Source organism: Trematomus bernacchii, unplaced genomic scaffold (assembly GCF_902827165.1).
Source record: "Trematomus bernacchii unplaced genomic scaffold, fTreBer1.1, whole genome shotgun sequence".
Classification (NCBI taxonomy): Eukaryota; Metazoa; Chordata; class Actinopteri; order Perciformes; family Nototheniidae; genus Trematomus; species Trematomus bernacchii.
In genome coordinates, this window is record NW_022987732.1 from 62996 (window position 1) to 78797 (window position 15802).

Genomic DNA, 15802 nt, shown 5'->3' on the forward strand with positions numbered 1-15802 from the left:
ACTTTAAAGCCTTTTACAGTAGGTTGTGTTGTTACTGGCAGAGTCTGCATTACTCACATTGTTTTAAATGGGATTCACGGGACAAAATGCACATTCAGTCTTTGTGATTTTATCTCACTGATAAATAGAAATCCTCCTCGGTCTGATATATTGGAATATAAATAACTCTTTTACCCTTGAATTAAGATTGTTAAACACCTGAACTTTTGAAAGAACATTCATAACATTCATCTGTTTGCCACTTATTTATGGGGCAACTCGAGCACCAATGATACATTAACACGTGACGCACCTCGTCCCTCTTACAACCAACCAAACACATTCTCCTAAACATGCCGCTCTATTTAAGCTGCCAGGTCTTCTTGCCTCTGCCTCGCTCATGCTGCTGCTGCCACTGCTGTGTTCACTTGCTATTGCTACGTTCATGCTGCTGCTGCCACTGCTATGTTCACTTGCTATTGCTACGTTCATGCTGCTGCTGCCACTGCTGTGTTCACTTGCTATTGCTACGTTTATGCTCCTGCTGCTGTGTTTCACGTTGCTGCTACTCGCCTGCCCCACCACCACTCCAGCTTCCACCCCAGCTTCCACCTGTAGGCTCGGGGGGATAGTTATCTAATCATCACTCAATGTTCTTTGTAAATCTGTGGAGTGATGAGGCCCGAGCTACACTATATGCTGCTTCTAATAAACATATTAAGAAACACGTGAGTTGTCTGACTGAAATATCAATATTCCAATTACTTGCATATAGACTATACTCCACAATTTCTATTATATTCTATTTCATTGTATTTACTTGCACTGTTATCTGTTTTGTGTTGCACTGTTGGAGGAGCCTGTGACCTCAGATTTTCATTGTCACAACTACACTGTAGCTGTGCACACATGACAATAAAAGCCTTGAATCCTTGACATCTAATCTTTTTATTTACACAGTACAGAAGCAAAGACAAACAGGATTTATCAAATACACAGAAACACAAGAAAGCTGCATGACTTTTACAATAAAAAGCGCTTTATAAGTTGACAATGCTGCATTCAAGGACATTATTCAACACGTGAATGTGCTACATAAGAGTCCAACACAAGCTGCTGTTCCCCCTGCGGTGGAGGAGTCCATTTGCATTCACTTCATTGGTTATATTTGGTGAAGAAAGCTCAAAGTGAGTGGCCACATCATTACATTTTAATTTTTATCTCGAGCATTCAAAAGCCCATTTACATTCATGCCGTATTCACACTGGGGTTCTCTTTCACTCGCTCTCTATCTCTCTCTCTTCTTCCCCTTGCTCTCACTTCTTCTTCCATCTGTCTTTCAAGTCTCTACATTAGCAGCGGCTACGGGGGGGGGGGCTTTCGGCTTCTCTCTCCGACGTCCTTGCCGCGGTTTTTCTGCAGCTGCTGGCCTGCGATAAAGAGAGGAAAGAGGAGAAGTTTGCACACTAATTACGACACAATAATGAAAAGGCACTTGGTGAGAAAGGCACAGAGAAGATGAAGGTCAAACAGTCATTAATGTAAAGTGAATAGAGTCTATTAGGAAGAATCTGTAGAGGGAACAGAGATTACTGGAGAGAGAGAGGGGGGGGGGGGGGTAAAGTAATGTGTTTTTGACTGTAGATAGAAGTTAGGAACATTTACCGCGCACACTGGCAGAACTGCTTGGGCTGCAGTGGCAGGCGGCCCATTTTCATCTTTAGATATCTTCTCTGTAGCGGGGGGGAAAAAGAAAAAGGAAATCACATTTTAATTTCTGTTGTTTGTCTAGAGAGCGATGAGTAAGGCAATACAAATATTTGTATAACAATCCTCGGTAACACTTTAGATTGAGGAACACATATTCACCATCAACTCGTTAACATATTAGAGTCAAACTACTAGCTTATTGGTTATGAACAAGACTTCACTTTCAAAGAGGGAACATATTCTGAGTTACAAATACCACATTTTGAGTTATTTTGACACGATGAACACTTGTAGTTTCATGTCTTGTTCCATAAGAATAGACCATATTTGTTAGGTGTTATGAGAGAATGCCCATATTGAGCGTATTAAGACCCAAACTCATGTACCCACAACGTCCTTACTTGCAATAAATAAGCACTAATTAGAGGGTTATTGAGGAAAAACTAATGGCCTAGTCCTTGTAGAATATGGTCATGTAGAATAAGGCATTAATACGTGTTTTATACTGACTAACCCTTTAGCCAATAAACTGCTAATATGCATGTTAATTAACAACTAGTTGATGGTGAATAGGTGTACCTTAAAATAAAGTGCTCTTAAAGATCTGTAATGCTTGCAAACATGGCTCCTTCTAATAAGTGAGTGGTTGTTTTAAGAGAGCGACTATAAACCAGATGCATGTCATAAAACCCCCTCTGGACCAGGCTGTAAAAAACACTTTATCCTAAACCTCAAAACATATTTAATCAAGAATTCAGGAGTGTATTTCCTTAAATAGTTACAATTGAAACACCTTTAAAAAAAGACTGCGAGGTCCACCGTAGACGGACCACTTTCGGACAAAGTCCTCTCCATTAAAGGCAGCTCGTTGTGGAATAGCCTCCCAACTGAGATATGGGATTGTCCCACTCTCAATAGTTTCAAAGGTCAACTCAAAGAATGGTTGAGAAACAAACAGACGTGCAATCACCGCTAAATGCACTTTAACACAGGGGTATCTTCTCTTGCACTTTATGTATCGATGCTGCTATATTGTAGAGAGTGGTGCAGTGACGCGTCCTAAAACCCGGAAGTAAGTTAGCATTTTACCACTTCCTGTTCCCTCGTCTCAGAGCCAATGGGATCTCTCCATAGGATTTTGGAAAATAGCTGGAAATAAGGTCTGTGGTTGAAACACATTTAAGAGACGGATCACGTTTTGTTCTACGACATTAAATACATCAGCAGTGACCCCACTGGTGATTCTTGAAGAGTTGACGTGTCTGAAAAACGATGGTTGTTACCAAGTGGCTGAATAGGACTACAGAAGTTGTCGAGGACGTTGTACGTCATTACACCGAACACCTAAACACTCCCGCTAAGTTTGTTTGCCCTGTTCTGCTTGAAAGCAAGTACCTGCCTCCTGCAAACTGTTAAAACAAACGCTTCAACTCGTACCATTTTCAATCTGTAGTTTTGAATATGGATCTTAAGTTGGCGTGACGTTGAAGCAGCGACCCTGCTGTAGTTTGTTTATAGCATAACGTTAGCATTTTGCTTCTGGCGACTAGATTTACGATTAGAAAATTATAAAAGTAGGGTAGACACAGGGCCGGTTAGGGTTAGGGGTTAGGGTTGGCCAACATGAGGCCCCACGCAAAGTTATATGATGGGTTAGGGTTTCGCGAGCGTCGACGGGGGGGGGGGGGTGGTGCTCGTGGAGCCTCGCAGCGGCGAAACCGTGCCGCGTCACACTAATTGCGCCGCATAAGCGCATACAGTAGGTGTGCCGCATTTTCGGCTCAGGTGAGGCCCCCTCCGCAAGGTGAGGCCCCACGCTGTCTGCATGATCGGCCTGTAGGGAGGGACGGCCCTGGGTAGACATGTGGAGATTATCCGACTGAACAAAGCGTGATCCGTCTCTTAAATGTGTCTCAACCACAGACCTTATTTCCAGCTATTTTCCAAAATCTTATGGAGAAATTGTATTGCGTTTTTGTCGAAGGAACCGGAAGGAGTTTACTTCCGGGTTTTAGGACGCGTCACTGCACCTCTCTATGGCCATGTCATAAATACTTGTGTATTCTGCTCTTGCTCTTTTGCACTTTTCTTGCATTTCATGTATTTGTATTTGCTGTGTTTGTAAATGTCATGTTCTTAAATGTTTTATGTGAGGGACTGCGGATGGAAAGTAGCTCAAAGCTAAATCCGGCATATTTACGCTTGGCACATTTATTGTTTTAAGTGTTCATTAATGTGCAATGTCCCTACCAAATAAACGATTACAAAATAAATACATAAGTAATAATTCCACAGTTTCTATTGCAGAGGATTCTCTGGATGATTCTGTTCACTCACCTTCCTTCTTTTGATCCTCTTGCACAAGACAATGACCAAGACCACCAGGAGAAACACAACCAGGAAGCCCACTCCCACTGCGACCCACACCCACCACCTGAGGCCCAGCAGGAGAGAGGTGACGGAGGGAGACTGGGAAACGCCGGGTGGATATTGGGGAACAGACCCTGGTAATAGAAATGAGTAACACTTTATATTAAGGTACACATATTCACCATCAACTAGTTGTTAATTTACATGCATGTTAGCAGTATATTGGCTCTTTATTAGTCATTATAAAAACACTTATTTCTTTTGTATAATTGTATTTTTAACAGGATGAGTGAGGGTAAAAGGACATTACATTCAAGACTTCATGACACCAAGAAATCAACTGGCAACAAAACCTAACCCAAATGAGATAGTACCAAATAATACTTCATCCCCACTCCTTTTTTCAAAACAAACACATCCCACATGCCTTCCTTCCCACACAAACACAAACACAAACACAAACACAAACACAAACACAAACACAAACACACACACACACACACACACACACACACACACACACACCACACACACACACACACACACACACACACACACACACACACACACACACACACACACACACACACACACACACACACACACACACACACACACACACACACACACACACACACACACACACACACACACACACACACACACACACACACACACACACACACACACACACGACAAACTCGCTTGAGATGTTTTAAGTGTTCCCCTATAAAACACTTATTAATGCCTTATTCTACATGACCATATTCTACAAGTAATAAGCCATTAGTTAAGAGTTTTTCCTCAATAACCCTCTATCTAGGACTGTCTTAGGGAAGATAGCATTTAGATGCGCAGCTCCACTGTCCTGGAATAGTCTGCAATTGAAATGGAAACTGAGCAATCTGGTGCCACTAAATGTTTTTAAAGCTCGGTTGGATGCTACTGAATCGGAAGCTGTTGGTACCTGTTCATGTGGATAGTTATGTAAATTGTAATCCCTGTAATGATGCTGTATGATGTCCTTTTTGTTGTTCTGTTTATGTTTTAATGTTTTCATGTGGAACCTACTTGAGCAGGTCTCCCTTGAAAAAGAGATCAATGATCTCAATGGGATACACCTGGATAAATAAAGGTTTGAAATGAAATGAAATTAAGTGCTTATTTATTGTAAGTAAGGACGTTGTTGTGCATGAGTTTTGGTCTTACTAAGCTCAATATGGGCCTAATAAGGCATTCTCTCATAATAACACCTAACAAATATGGTCTATTCTTATGTAACAAGACATGAAACTACAAGTGTTAATTGTGTCAAAATAACAATAAATGTGGTATTTCTAACTGAGAATATGTTCCCTATTTTAAAGTGAAGTCTTGTTCATAAAAAATAAGCTAGTAGTTTGACTCTAATATGTTAATTACAAATAGTTAATGGTGAATAAGTGTACCTTAATATAAAGTGTTTCCTAGTATTAAAAGAAATTTGAATTGTAAGAGTTTGAGGTTCCTAAGAAAATGTCCTTATATTACAGTTACTAAAATAGTGTAGAATAAAACATGAATTCAGATGCTCTGCTCCCATATTAATTCAAGTTATATTAAAGTTACAAGTTTGACAGAAAGAAATCAGTGCTGGTTTAAGCTAGGGCTGGTACTCTGGAATAGCTAGGATGAGTACAGTAGATTGTGACATAGTGTTTCAAGCCTTTTTCCAGTCAAGTAGCGAGCAGCACTAGCTCTAAAAGTAATTAAATATTGCAAAACAGTCAAGTCGGCCACACTGACAGCCCCTACCTTTAGGCTTAAATCTAAGCCCCTAAAATAGCTGCATTTCACTTTTAACAGGCTAACTAGTTATCTTTAATCTATTACACTTCCTCAAAGGATCAATTGAAAGTAAACAACACAATGGCTGTTGTTGGTGCCCAAAGTTGTAATGCTTGCATCTCGTGGACAACGCCTCTGACACAAAGTAAAAACATTCAGGCCAAATTAAATTAAATGAATCCCGCAACAGATAAAGATATTGAATTTGTTGCTGTTTATTTGATTTAGTGAAAGCTGTTGGATGTGAAGAGAATGTCAACACATATAGCTAATACAGATTACCCACCCTAGCGTTAACTAAATGTTCCGAGGTATTTTCAGCTTTTCCCCCCCAATGTAAAACAACAATATCAAAGAAGTGAAACCATCAATACCGTTAACTTTCAACAGGGTAACTACTCATGTAAAACCAATCAGTGTACATTACTTAATGAGACTTCCTAACACAGTCAACGAGGCCGTGAAGAACTACTTTGGTTAATGTGTGTGCTTTTAGACAAGAAAGGTTACCGTGGATGGGAGTTGACTTGGGAGGTTTCTGGGTAGGAGCAGCTGCTTCAGGCTCTGAAAGCAAAGAAACAGCACGTTTGTCCCAAAGTGTTTGGTTGGTTAAAACCACGAGGTGACACAGCCAGTGACCAGAGGGGGGAAGTAGTGGAGTACAAATACTTCGTTACTGTTCTTAAGTACATTTTTCTGGTATCAGTACTTTAATCCACTACTTATTTTTCTGACGACTTTTTACTTTGACTTCTAACATTTTGAACACAAATACCTGTACTTTCTACTTCTTACATTTTGAACACAAATACCTGTACTTTCTACTTCTTACATTTTGAACACAAATACCTGTACTTTCTACTTCTTACATGTTGAACCCAAATACCTGTACTTTCTACTTCTTACATTTTGAACCCAAATACCTGTACTTTCTACTTCTTACATTTTGAACACTAATACCTGTACTTTCTACTTCTTACATGTTGAACACAAATACCTGTACTTTCTACTTCTTACATTTTGAACACAAATACCTGAACTTTCTACTTCTTACATTTTGAACACAAATACCTGTACTTTCTACTTCTTACATTTTGAACACAAATACCTGTACTTTCTACTTCTCACATGTTGAACACAAATACCTGAACTTTCTACTTCTTACATTTTGAACACAAATACCTGTACTTTCTACTTCTTACATGTTGAACCCAAATACCTGAACTTTCTACTTCTCACATTTCCCAAACAGGCTGGTTCCTTTAGTTTGAATGTGTGTTTGGTGGCGTGATCATTATTATTTAGAGTCATTGCGTGCCTATTGATTTGAACACGATCCGTGTATCCATCATTTCCTGGTCTTCTCTAAAGAAGAGGGACCAATGAAAACGTTGTCATGTTGCCGTTGTTCAGCATGGAAACATTCATTAGCTAACAATGACATTATTGTTCTATTAATATAAAGGGAGGTCAGGTACTCTTTAAAAACAGCTGCTAGTTATGGGTACTTTTTACTGAAGTACATTTCAAAGCCCTCTTTACTTTGACTTGAGTAAAGAAGTTTAGTCAGTACTTCTACTTTCACCAGAGTATTTTTAAACACGAGTATCTGTACTTCTACTTGAGTAAAAGATGTGTGTACTTGTGCCCTCTCTGTCAGTGACCCACCTTTAACTTTGATGACGAGGCTCTCCTTGTACTCCACCCCTTCATGGGAGAACACACACTCCCAGGTCCCAGCGTCAGAGGGGGAAACAGACTCAAGATGAAGGGTGTGTTCTGGGTGTTTTATTCCCTTTGGACTCTTCCACTGCTGCGCCGCCGAGTCGTGACCTCTGACCCCACACAGCAGCGAAGCGGTTGCTCCCACCTGCAGCTCACCGGGGGGGTCGGCTGAGACTGATGGAGAGATACAGGGAGAATTAGAACATCATTAACTCAACCTTATTTATCAAGCACTTTTTATACAATTACCAGGCACACATGCTTCACATACCCTTATGACACGACAGTGAAAAGAAATATATATATGTGTTAATAATTTAGTTTTTGGGAGAAGGGGTGGGATTGAATAAGTGTAAACTTCATCCCACCCCTTTTCGGATGTGTAATTAAGTAGATTATTTGTTTTTACATAATTTCAATCAGTAATATTTTTGTATATGAATTTGACATTGACATGACATGAATTTTGTATTGCATTATAATTCTCATGTTAAAAGTGTGTATTATTGTTTTACAATAAATCAAATCAAATCAAAACAGTAAAGCAACATCAAAATGTGTAACTTGTAATTATGAATGCAATAATGTGTACATAACTTACATTTTAAAGGGGGTAGAGGCAGAGGTCATTTTAAAGTGGACATATTATGCTATTTTTTTAGGTTCAAAGTTGTATTCTGTGCCACTTGATATTGATATTGAAGTGACTGTTATTTTGTATATTGATTGTTGTGTTTTTTATCTTAATGTGTGCATATGTGTAAATGTGTCTGTTGATTGTGTGGATATACATATTTTTATACATATCTGTATATTGTATTTTTGTATTCGGGATTGTTGAAAACGTCATTTCGATCTCTCAGTCTGTACACACAAACTGGAAGATTGACATTAAAGTTGACTTTGACACTGTTTTAATATTCAAAAAGTGCTTTATTTTTCTCACCGTGCTATTTGAGGTCTTCCCTTTCCTCTAGTGTGTTCTATAGGTTTGTGTGCATGTCAATGGTCTGCAAAGGCTAAAATCCCAAAGTTCACTCAACCTTATTTATCAAGCACCTTTTATACAATTACCCAAAGCCCACATGCTTCCCAAACCCGTATGACACGACAGTAAAGCAAACATGTACTGTGAAAACATGTGTAACCTATGGAGGATAAGTTAAAGCAGTCTATTCATTACGCATTATTATGTTATTGAATATTAATTAATAATGCAATAATGTGCCCCACTTCAATTTTAAAAGGGGTAAAGGCAGAGGTCATTTTAAAGAGGACATATAATAATTTAGGTTCATATGTGTATGCACTTCTGCAACATTCACTTTCCTCAGTGTGTTCTTTAGGTTTGTGTGCATGTAAATGGTCTGAAAGGCTCAAATCAGAGCAGACTGATCTCTGGTTTCAGACAGAGGGTGAAAAGAGGTGCTGCAGCACAGGCAGTATGAGAAAAATAAAGAGCTTTTTGAACATTAAAGCATGGAGACATGTCACAGTAGAGACACTACATACTGATATACACCTGAAAATGAGCAGAATATGGCCCCTTTAATAATAAATTGTGCATTATTTATTTTGACTTCTCTCTTCTAACACATTTTTTTTTAATTTAAACTTTGTATTAAAGGAAAGTATTTTTAAATTAAATTATTTCATATTGGATTTAAATTTGTGGTTGTAGAGGCGAACTCTCCTACATATATGCAATGCCGAATAGTATTTACAAAAGGGTTATGTCTTCCTGCTCACCTGAGACCACGAGCAGCGTGTGTTCTTGACTTTTCCTGTCTACTATGCACGTGAACTTTCCGGCGTCTTCTTCCTTCAAACGTGAGATCTGCAAGTTTGTTTCCCTGTAATCCATCGATCTCGACACTATAGCACTGCTGCCTGATCAGGAAATACATTAAATCAGCAAAAACAACATTTTAAAAAACAACATATTTTGTGCTGCAAGCAGTGGCAAATAAAGTACTATATTGATAATCTTACTGAAGTAAAAGTACTAAAGTATTATCATTGAATCAAACTTAAAGTACCAAAAAGTGTCACTGTGCAGAATGATCTATTTCAAAACGTCATTCATTTTAACATCACTTTAATCTTAAAGCTGGTTATTTTAGAGCGCATTGGAATTCCTTCAACAATTAATTCAGGGCTTGTGAATAAACACCACTGCCTTAATTCAGTATATCTTATTTTGTATTTTATTCTAATGTATTTTATTCTTATTTTTATTATTAATCTAAATCTGCAAAATGACTTAAGTTATCAAATACATGCAGTGAATTAAAAACAATGGAGTAATAGTTAAAATACAGAATGCAGTATTTTCTACATCACTTTAATGTCACTGCTGGTTCAGGCAGACCTCATTTTAAATACTTTAAATATTTATGGGTAGCTTGTTAATTTACAGAAAGTTGTATTGTGTCTTTTATTTTTATAAATCAAATAAATGCAGTGGAGTAAAAACAACATGAATTATAAAGTAGCAGAAAATCAAAAATACTTCATTAAAGTACATCATAATTGTGCTTAAAGGTGGGGTAGGTAATTTTGGAGAAACCAGCTCGAGTGCGCTAGAATTTGAAAATACACAACCGGAGAAAATCTGCCACTTCCTCACAGAGCCCCTCCTCTAACACACACGAATGTGCACATGACCAATGAGGGCACGAGATAAGTTTGTGCACAGATGGAAGGCTGACAGGCAGGTAGGCCATCCAGTTATTTTAGCTGGGCCGGCTAAAATGATTGGTCGTGCTTTTTACAGTACTACGGCTTCCACAGATGACATTCTTTTATGGATTTTTTGTCAAAGCACTTAAGATATTCATTGCTATCGGGATGTTAAGAACATTCCATGGAATATAACAAAAAGTGTATCTCGAGCCGGTTTCTCAAACTTACCTACCCCACCTTTAAATACACTACTTGAGTACATGTACTAAAATACATTTCCCCACCGGCTCAAGATAAAGTCTAACTAACTGTTTGGATGTTTTAAAAACACTCTTTGAGTTTGTACCTCTGCGCTTCATTCCACTCTTAGGTTTGTTAAAGATCATGTCCGGGCCGTGATGCCACTCCACGTACACCTTGGAGGAGGCGATCCCACACTTCAGGATGACCTTCTCACCCAGCTTACCGACAAACACTTCACCTGCAGCGCAGAGCGAACACAGCACTGCAGAGAGAACACACACTCAGTCTGATGTACACACACACAGCACTGCAGAGAGAGCGACACACACTCAGTCTGATGTACACACACACAGCACTGCAGAGAGAGCGACACACACTCAGTCTGATGTACACACACACAGCACTGCAGAGAGAGCGACACACACTCAGTCTGATGTACACACACACAGCACTGCAGAGAGAGCAACACACACTCAGTCTGATGTACACACACACACTCAGTCTGATGTACACACACACAGCACTGCAGAGAGAGCAACACACACTCAGTCTGATGTACACACACACACTCAGTCTGATGTACACACACACACAGCACTGCAGAGAGAGCGACACACACTCAGTCTGATGTACACACACACACTCAGTCTGATGTACACACACACACAGCACTGCAGAGAGAGCAACACACACTCAGTCTGATGTACACACACACACTCAGTCTGATGTACACACACACAGCACTGCAGAGAGAGCGACACACACTCAGTCTGATGTACACTCACACCACCAAACTTTTAAATCCAGGCTGAAGACTTTTCTATTTGCCGCTGCTTTTAACACTGTAACTTGTATTCATGTTTTGTTATCTTTGCTTTTAAATTTGTGTTTTTAAATGCCATTTCATAATATGTTTCTTAAGGCTCTTGATGTCTTTCATTTGAATTGCCTTGTGTTGAAAGGTGCTATATAAATAAACTGGCCTTGCCTTGCTTTGGAGACTGCATGGTGGATCATTTCTCAGGTTAAGGAAGTGAAACACAACTGCAGCTTTTTTTTAAACATATATTAAAAGTGTCTTGTAAATAAATAGGCACATTTTATATACGTTGCCTTCAATTAAATTCAGTCTTTTACCAAAAAGTTAGTACAATCATAAGATAAAATGGAGATGTGAGAGATGGCACAAACCCGGAAACAGGGGCCCGGATACTGAACATAAAGTAATTACAATAAATATTACAAAATGTTCTAGAATAATATTGAGTTCACGTATTATATAGAAGCATTACAAACTAAAAAAACACCTCACACTAATCAAATACTTTAAAAAAAAAACTACCAAATGGTCCCAAAACATTATTTTCATGAGTCGAAACATTGGTTTGAAATAGGTAAAATATATTATAAGCAGAGATATATGACAAAGGGAAAATACATTTCAGACACTTCTTCCCCAACAGTCCCCAACAATTAAGTGTATTTAGGATATGACATATTCACTTACTACCTTATTTTAATGGATCATTTATAAAGATTTTTTAGTAGTAGACGTATTTTCACTCACCGATCCCAAACCAAACGATTGTCTTCATTCTGACTGAGTGTTGAACCTAAGGGGTAAAAAATGGCAAAAAAAGAAAATGAAAGTCAAGACAAAAGTATTTGAGAAGAGATTTAATGCAGTGCTTCACGATGTGGAACATTTCCAGGTTTGAGATACCACACACTGCTTCTGTGTGAGATGAAAAACACGAGAAGATCCCTAACCACCGAGCGAGCTCTCGACTTCCTTCCTCTCTCGTTCTGTTGAATTAAAAATGCTTTCTTTGTAGACTTGCACAGTAAAAACCTGAAACAAATGTCAGTGGGAAAACTCCAGCATATGTTAGGCTCGTTGGCATTTAATTAACGCTTTCAATAATGCATGTAACAGGGTATATGCAGGAATCCTGAAGTCCCAAATGTAAAACCTTTTAAGACCTTTTTTAAGACCCTTCCATACATTTTAAGACCTCATCGCCACTTGGAGTTTTAACCGGTTACATTGGCGACACAATTTACCTCACATTTACTATAGTATTGATTGTCCTTCCTCCTTATCTTCCAACCATTTGGACGCAGACTTGCATTTCCCCATACCGATGTTGTTTAACAACCGTCGCAAACGGACCTTCGCGCGCTATCAAGCAGTGCGCGTGCGATGTCCTGTTCAGATGACGTCAAATCCAACGGGATGCCATAAAGAAACTACACAGAATCACACTACACACCTACGCAATGATTATATTCAGGCAAACTGTAGAATACAACCTCTTTGGACAATTTATATACTTATTGAAAACAAGCTACAAAATGTAATACCTTGGAAAATGCCGTTTAATACTTTTTAATAGCCTTCATTTTCGCTAAATTGATTTATCAACTTTTAATACTTTTTAAGACCCCGTGGACACCCTGATATGTAAAAGGTGCTTCGCTGTAAATACATCTGAGAACAGAACTCCTGATAAATCTTTAATTTTTGGTTTCACTCTGTATCCTTTAATGTTTCATGGTTTTAAAAGGTTCATAAATCCAGCAAAGTGAAACAAAAAAACTCAACATTTTCAGATCAATTCTCATTTTAAAGTCACAAATTATATCATTTTATTTAAGTTATTTTAGATAGCCGCAGCAATTACAATCCGCCAAGATAATAAGTCATTAAATAATTTAGACACCTGCATAATAACTCATCTAAAAAGCACAATTTGACATTTCATCGATATATTTCTCCTCACTTACCGAACTGTAAAATATACATAGTGATCATAAAGAATATTTCCCCTTAAATCAGATTGACCTTAGTTATTCACGCTACTAGATTACAGCATAGGTGCACGCATTTTCTTTCTCTTTAATCTAGTTTAATACACTTCATAATTTCTAAAAATAATACAAAAAATGCACGATTCAAGACGACGTGAAAGGCATTATCAAACTATGAAATGGTCAATAAACATACAATTAAAATCCATCATTACGGTGAGTTTCGACCACATTAAGGAGTCTTTTTATATTTGTAATTATTCGCTTATTTGGCGGGGACATTAATGAACACTTAAAACATGAAATATTGTTCCAATAGAGTTACCCTATGTGCCTTCTACTTGGTCTTCCACATTACAAATATCAAACACAAGAGGCTATTTAATTTATTGACTTTTGCAGCTAGAATTTATGTTTTGGATCAAGGATGTTGCTCCAACGAAGAAATGGTGGCATAACCTTGTAATGGAGTGCACTCCTAACGAATACATCTCTTGTATGCTTCACTCTTCAGTGGATGCTTTCCAGAAAGTATGGCTCCCTTACTTGGACTATATTGGACCAACACTGTCGTCTTCCATATTACGAGGGTTTCCTCCTTCAGCCTAGCGCTCCTATGCACTTTGGATTTGACTGTTTTTATGTTTTCCTGTAACCTGCTGTTTTCTCCCCCTCTCTGACATCTGTCCCCTGACCTCTCCACCCAGCCTCCCACCTTTCACCCCTGCCCCTGGACTTTAACCCCTACACACACACACAACCTTCCCTCATCCAGCACCAGTCACTTTTCTACCCATCTCCGCTGCTACTGCACTGAAACTGTACTTTGAACATTTTCCTATTTTGCACATAAAATACTTGCATTAATGTCAATTTATGTTCTGTGGACTGTGTTTTTAAATATATTATTAACCAGCACTTATGAATACTATTACTTAGTTGTATACCCCGTTTATCTAGGCCCTTTTTTGTTTTATGTATATATGTCACACTGTGGGACTGCGGGAAACGGTATCTCGAGATTTCTGTATGTATAACACATGTAGAAATGTTGACTTTGACTTGTTACCCCGTCATTTTGATAATTACTACTATCTAATTTAATTTTGTTATTGAGAATGGTAGAGGTTGGGGATCCCCACATTGTGCAGTGTTTTTTATTTCTTATACTTATCTACGTACCTTACTTGTCATGTCATGTCTGAGCTGTTCTGTTTTGCATTTGAAAAAAAAATTATATATTAAAAAAAATGAACATTAAAAGTGTAAAATAGTTTCCACCCGCAGACCCTCACATAAAACATTATGAAAATGAAAATTACAAACATAGCAGTACAGATACATAACATGTAAGAAAGGTGCAAGAGTAAGAGTAGAATACCCAAGTATTTAGGACATGGTAAAACAACATAGCAGCATCGATACATAACTGTATAGCTGTTTCAGAACATTAATACAATTGAATTACATTTTTACACGATGAAACTGTATTGCTTGTTCCTACCTTGAATGTGAAGCAGAGCAGCGTCTCCTGTGCTTCCCTGCAACGAAAACAAGAGCGCAAGGTTGCAAAAACCCGTAGAGAGCGGAAGAGATGTGAAGAGAAATGTGCAGTTTGGAAAGTTTTAGGCCAACGTCTACCCCAGATCTCTGTGGGCTGGCTCTCAGAAAGTAGACCTCGAATCCTGCACCATGCGTTCTCATGAGGCCTAAAGACACTCTTCAGATACAGTCAACAACAAAGGCGGTAATACGAATGCACAAACTGTATATATATTGCAATTTTGTCTTAATTTACATTATTTAATTTCATATTCTGTTCTTGTACATATCCCATACTCCATTGACATGTATATAGACTTTTTGCACTACTTTTTATTTTATTATATATGTTGCATTGTTGGAGGAGCTCAGGTCAGAAGAATTTCATTGCCATTTCTACACTGTAGCTTTGTGCTTATAATAATAAAACCTTTATTTTGTAAGCGCTTTTACAGGTGCTCAAAGTCGCTTTACAGAGGTAGTAAAAAAAAGAACAGGACAACAATTAAATATAGTAAAAATCACATTAAAATCAAGCAATTACACATTAAAAGCCAGTTTGAAGAGGTGAGTTTTTGTAAGTTTTTTGAAGGTGGTGAGGTCAGTGTCCTATGTCACATGACAATAAAACCTTTGCATTTGTTATTGTTTGTTTGTGTTCTTCGTTGTTCTTTCTTTTTCTCTTTGTACATATAATCAGTACAAACCATTGCCTCATTTGTAGATATGCTTTCCATTGATAAATGACAAACCTTGGTTAGGCATGGTTGAGAAACGTAAAAGTTCAATTCAATTCAGTCTATTACCAAAAGGTTTGAAAAAACAAGTACAGTCATAAGATAAACTGGAGATGGTACAAACCCAATAAAAGGGAACCAGACACTAAACATAAGTTCCTGTATTATACAGA

At 38.2% G+C, this 15802-nt stretch overlaps 1 protein-coding gene across 3 annotated transcripts; it reads right to left on the bottom strand.

Annotated features, from left to right (window-relative positions):
* Positions 1–908: 908 nt before the first annotated feature.
* cd4-2.2 (CD4-2 molecule, tandem duplicate 2) lies at positions 909–14970 on the bottom strand. 3 transcript variants are annotated; one of them, XM_034145775.1, is made up of 9 exons: positions 14855–14970; positions 12107–12152; positions 10643–10801; positions 9361–9501; positions 7555–7785; positions 6397–6450; positions 4027–4193; positions 1645–1712; positions 909–1409 (listed from the first exon to the last, which is right to left on the bottom strand). In XM_034145775.1, the coding sequence occupies exons 2-9, from the start codon at positions 12132–12134 to the stop codon at positions 1319–1321; spliced, it is 939 nt and encodes a 312-aa protein (XP_034001666.1). In that variant the 5' UTR covers positions 12135–12152; positions 14855–14970; the 3' UTR covers positions 909–1318. The 3 variants fall into 3 exon arrangements, with proteins under 3 accessions (XP_034001666.1, XP_034001667.1, XP_034001669.1); XM_034145776.1 differs by lacking the exon at positions 14855–14970 and adding an exon at positions 12604–12686; XM_034145778.1 differs by lacking the exon at positions 14855–14970 and adding an exon at positions 12609–12651.
* Positions 14971–15802: the final 832 nt, after the last annotated feature.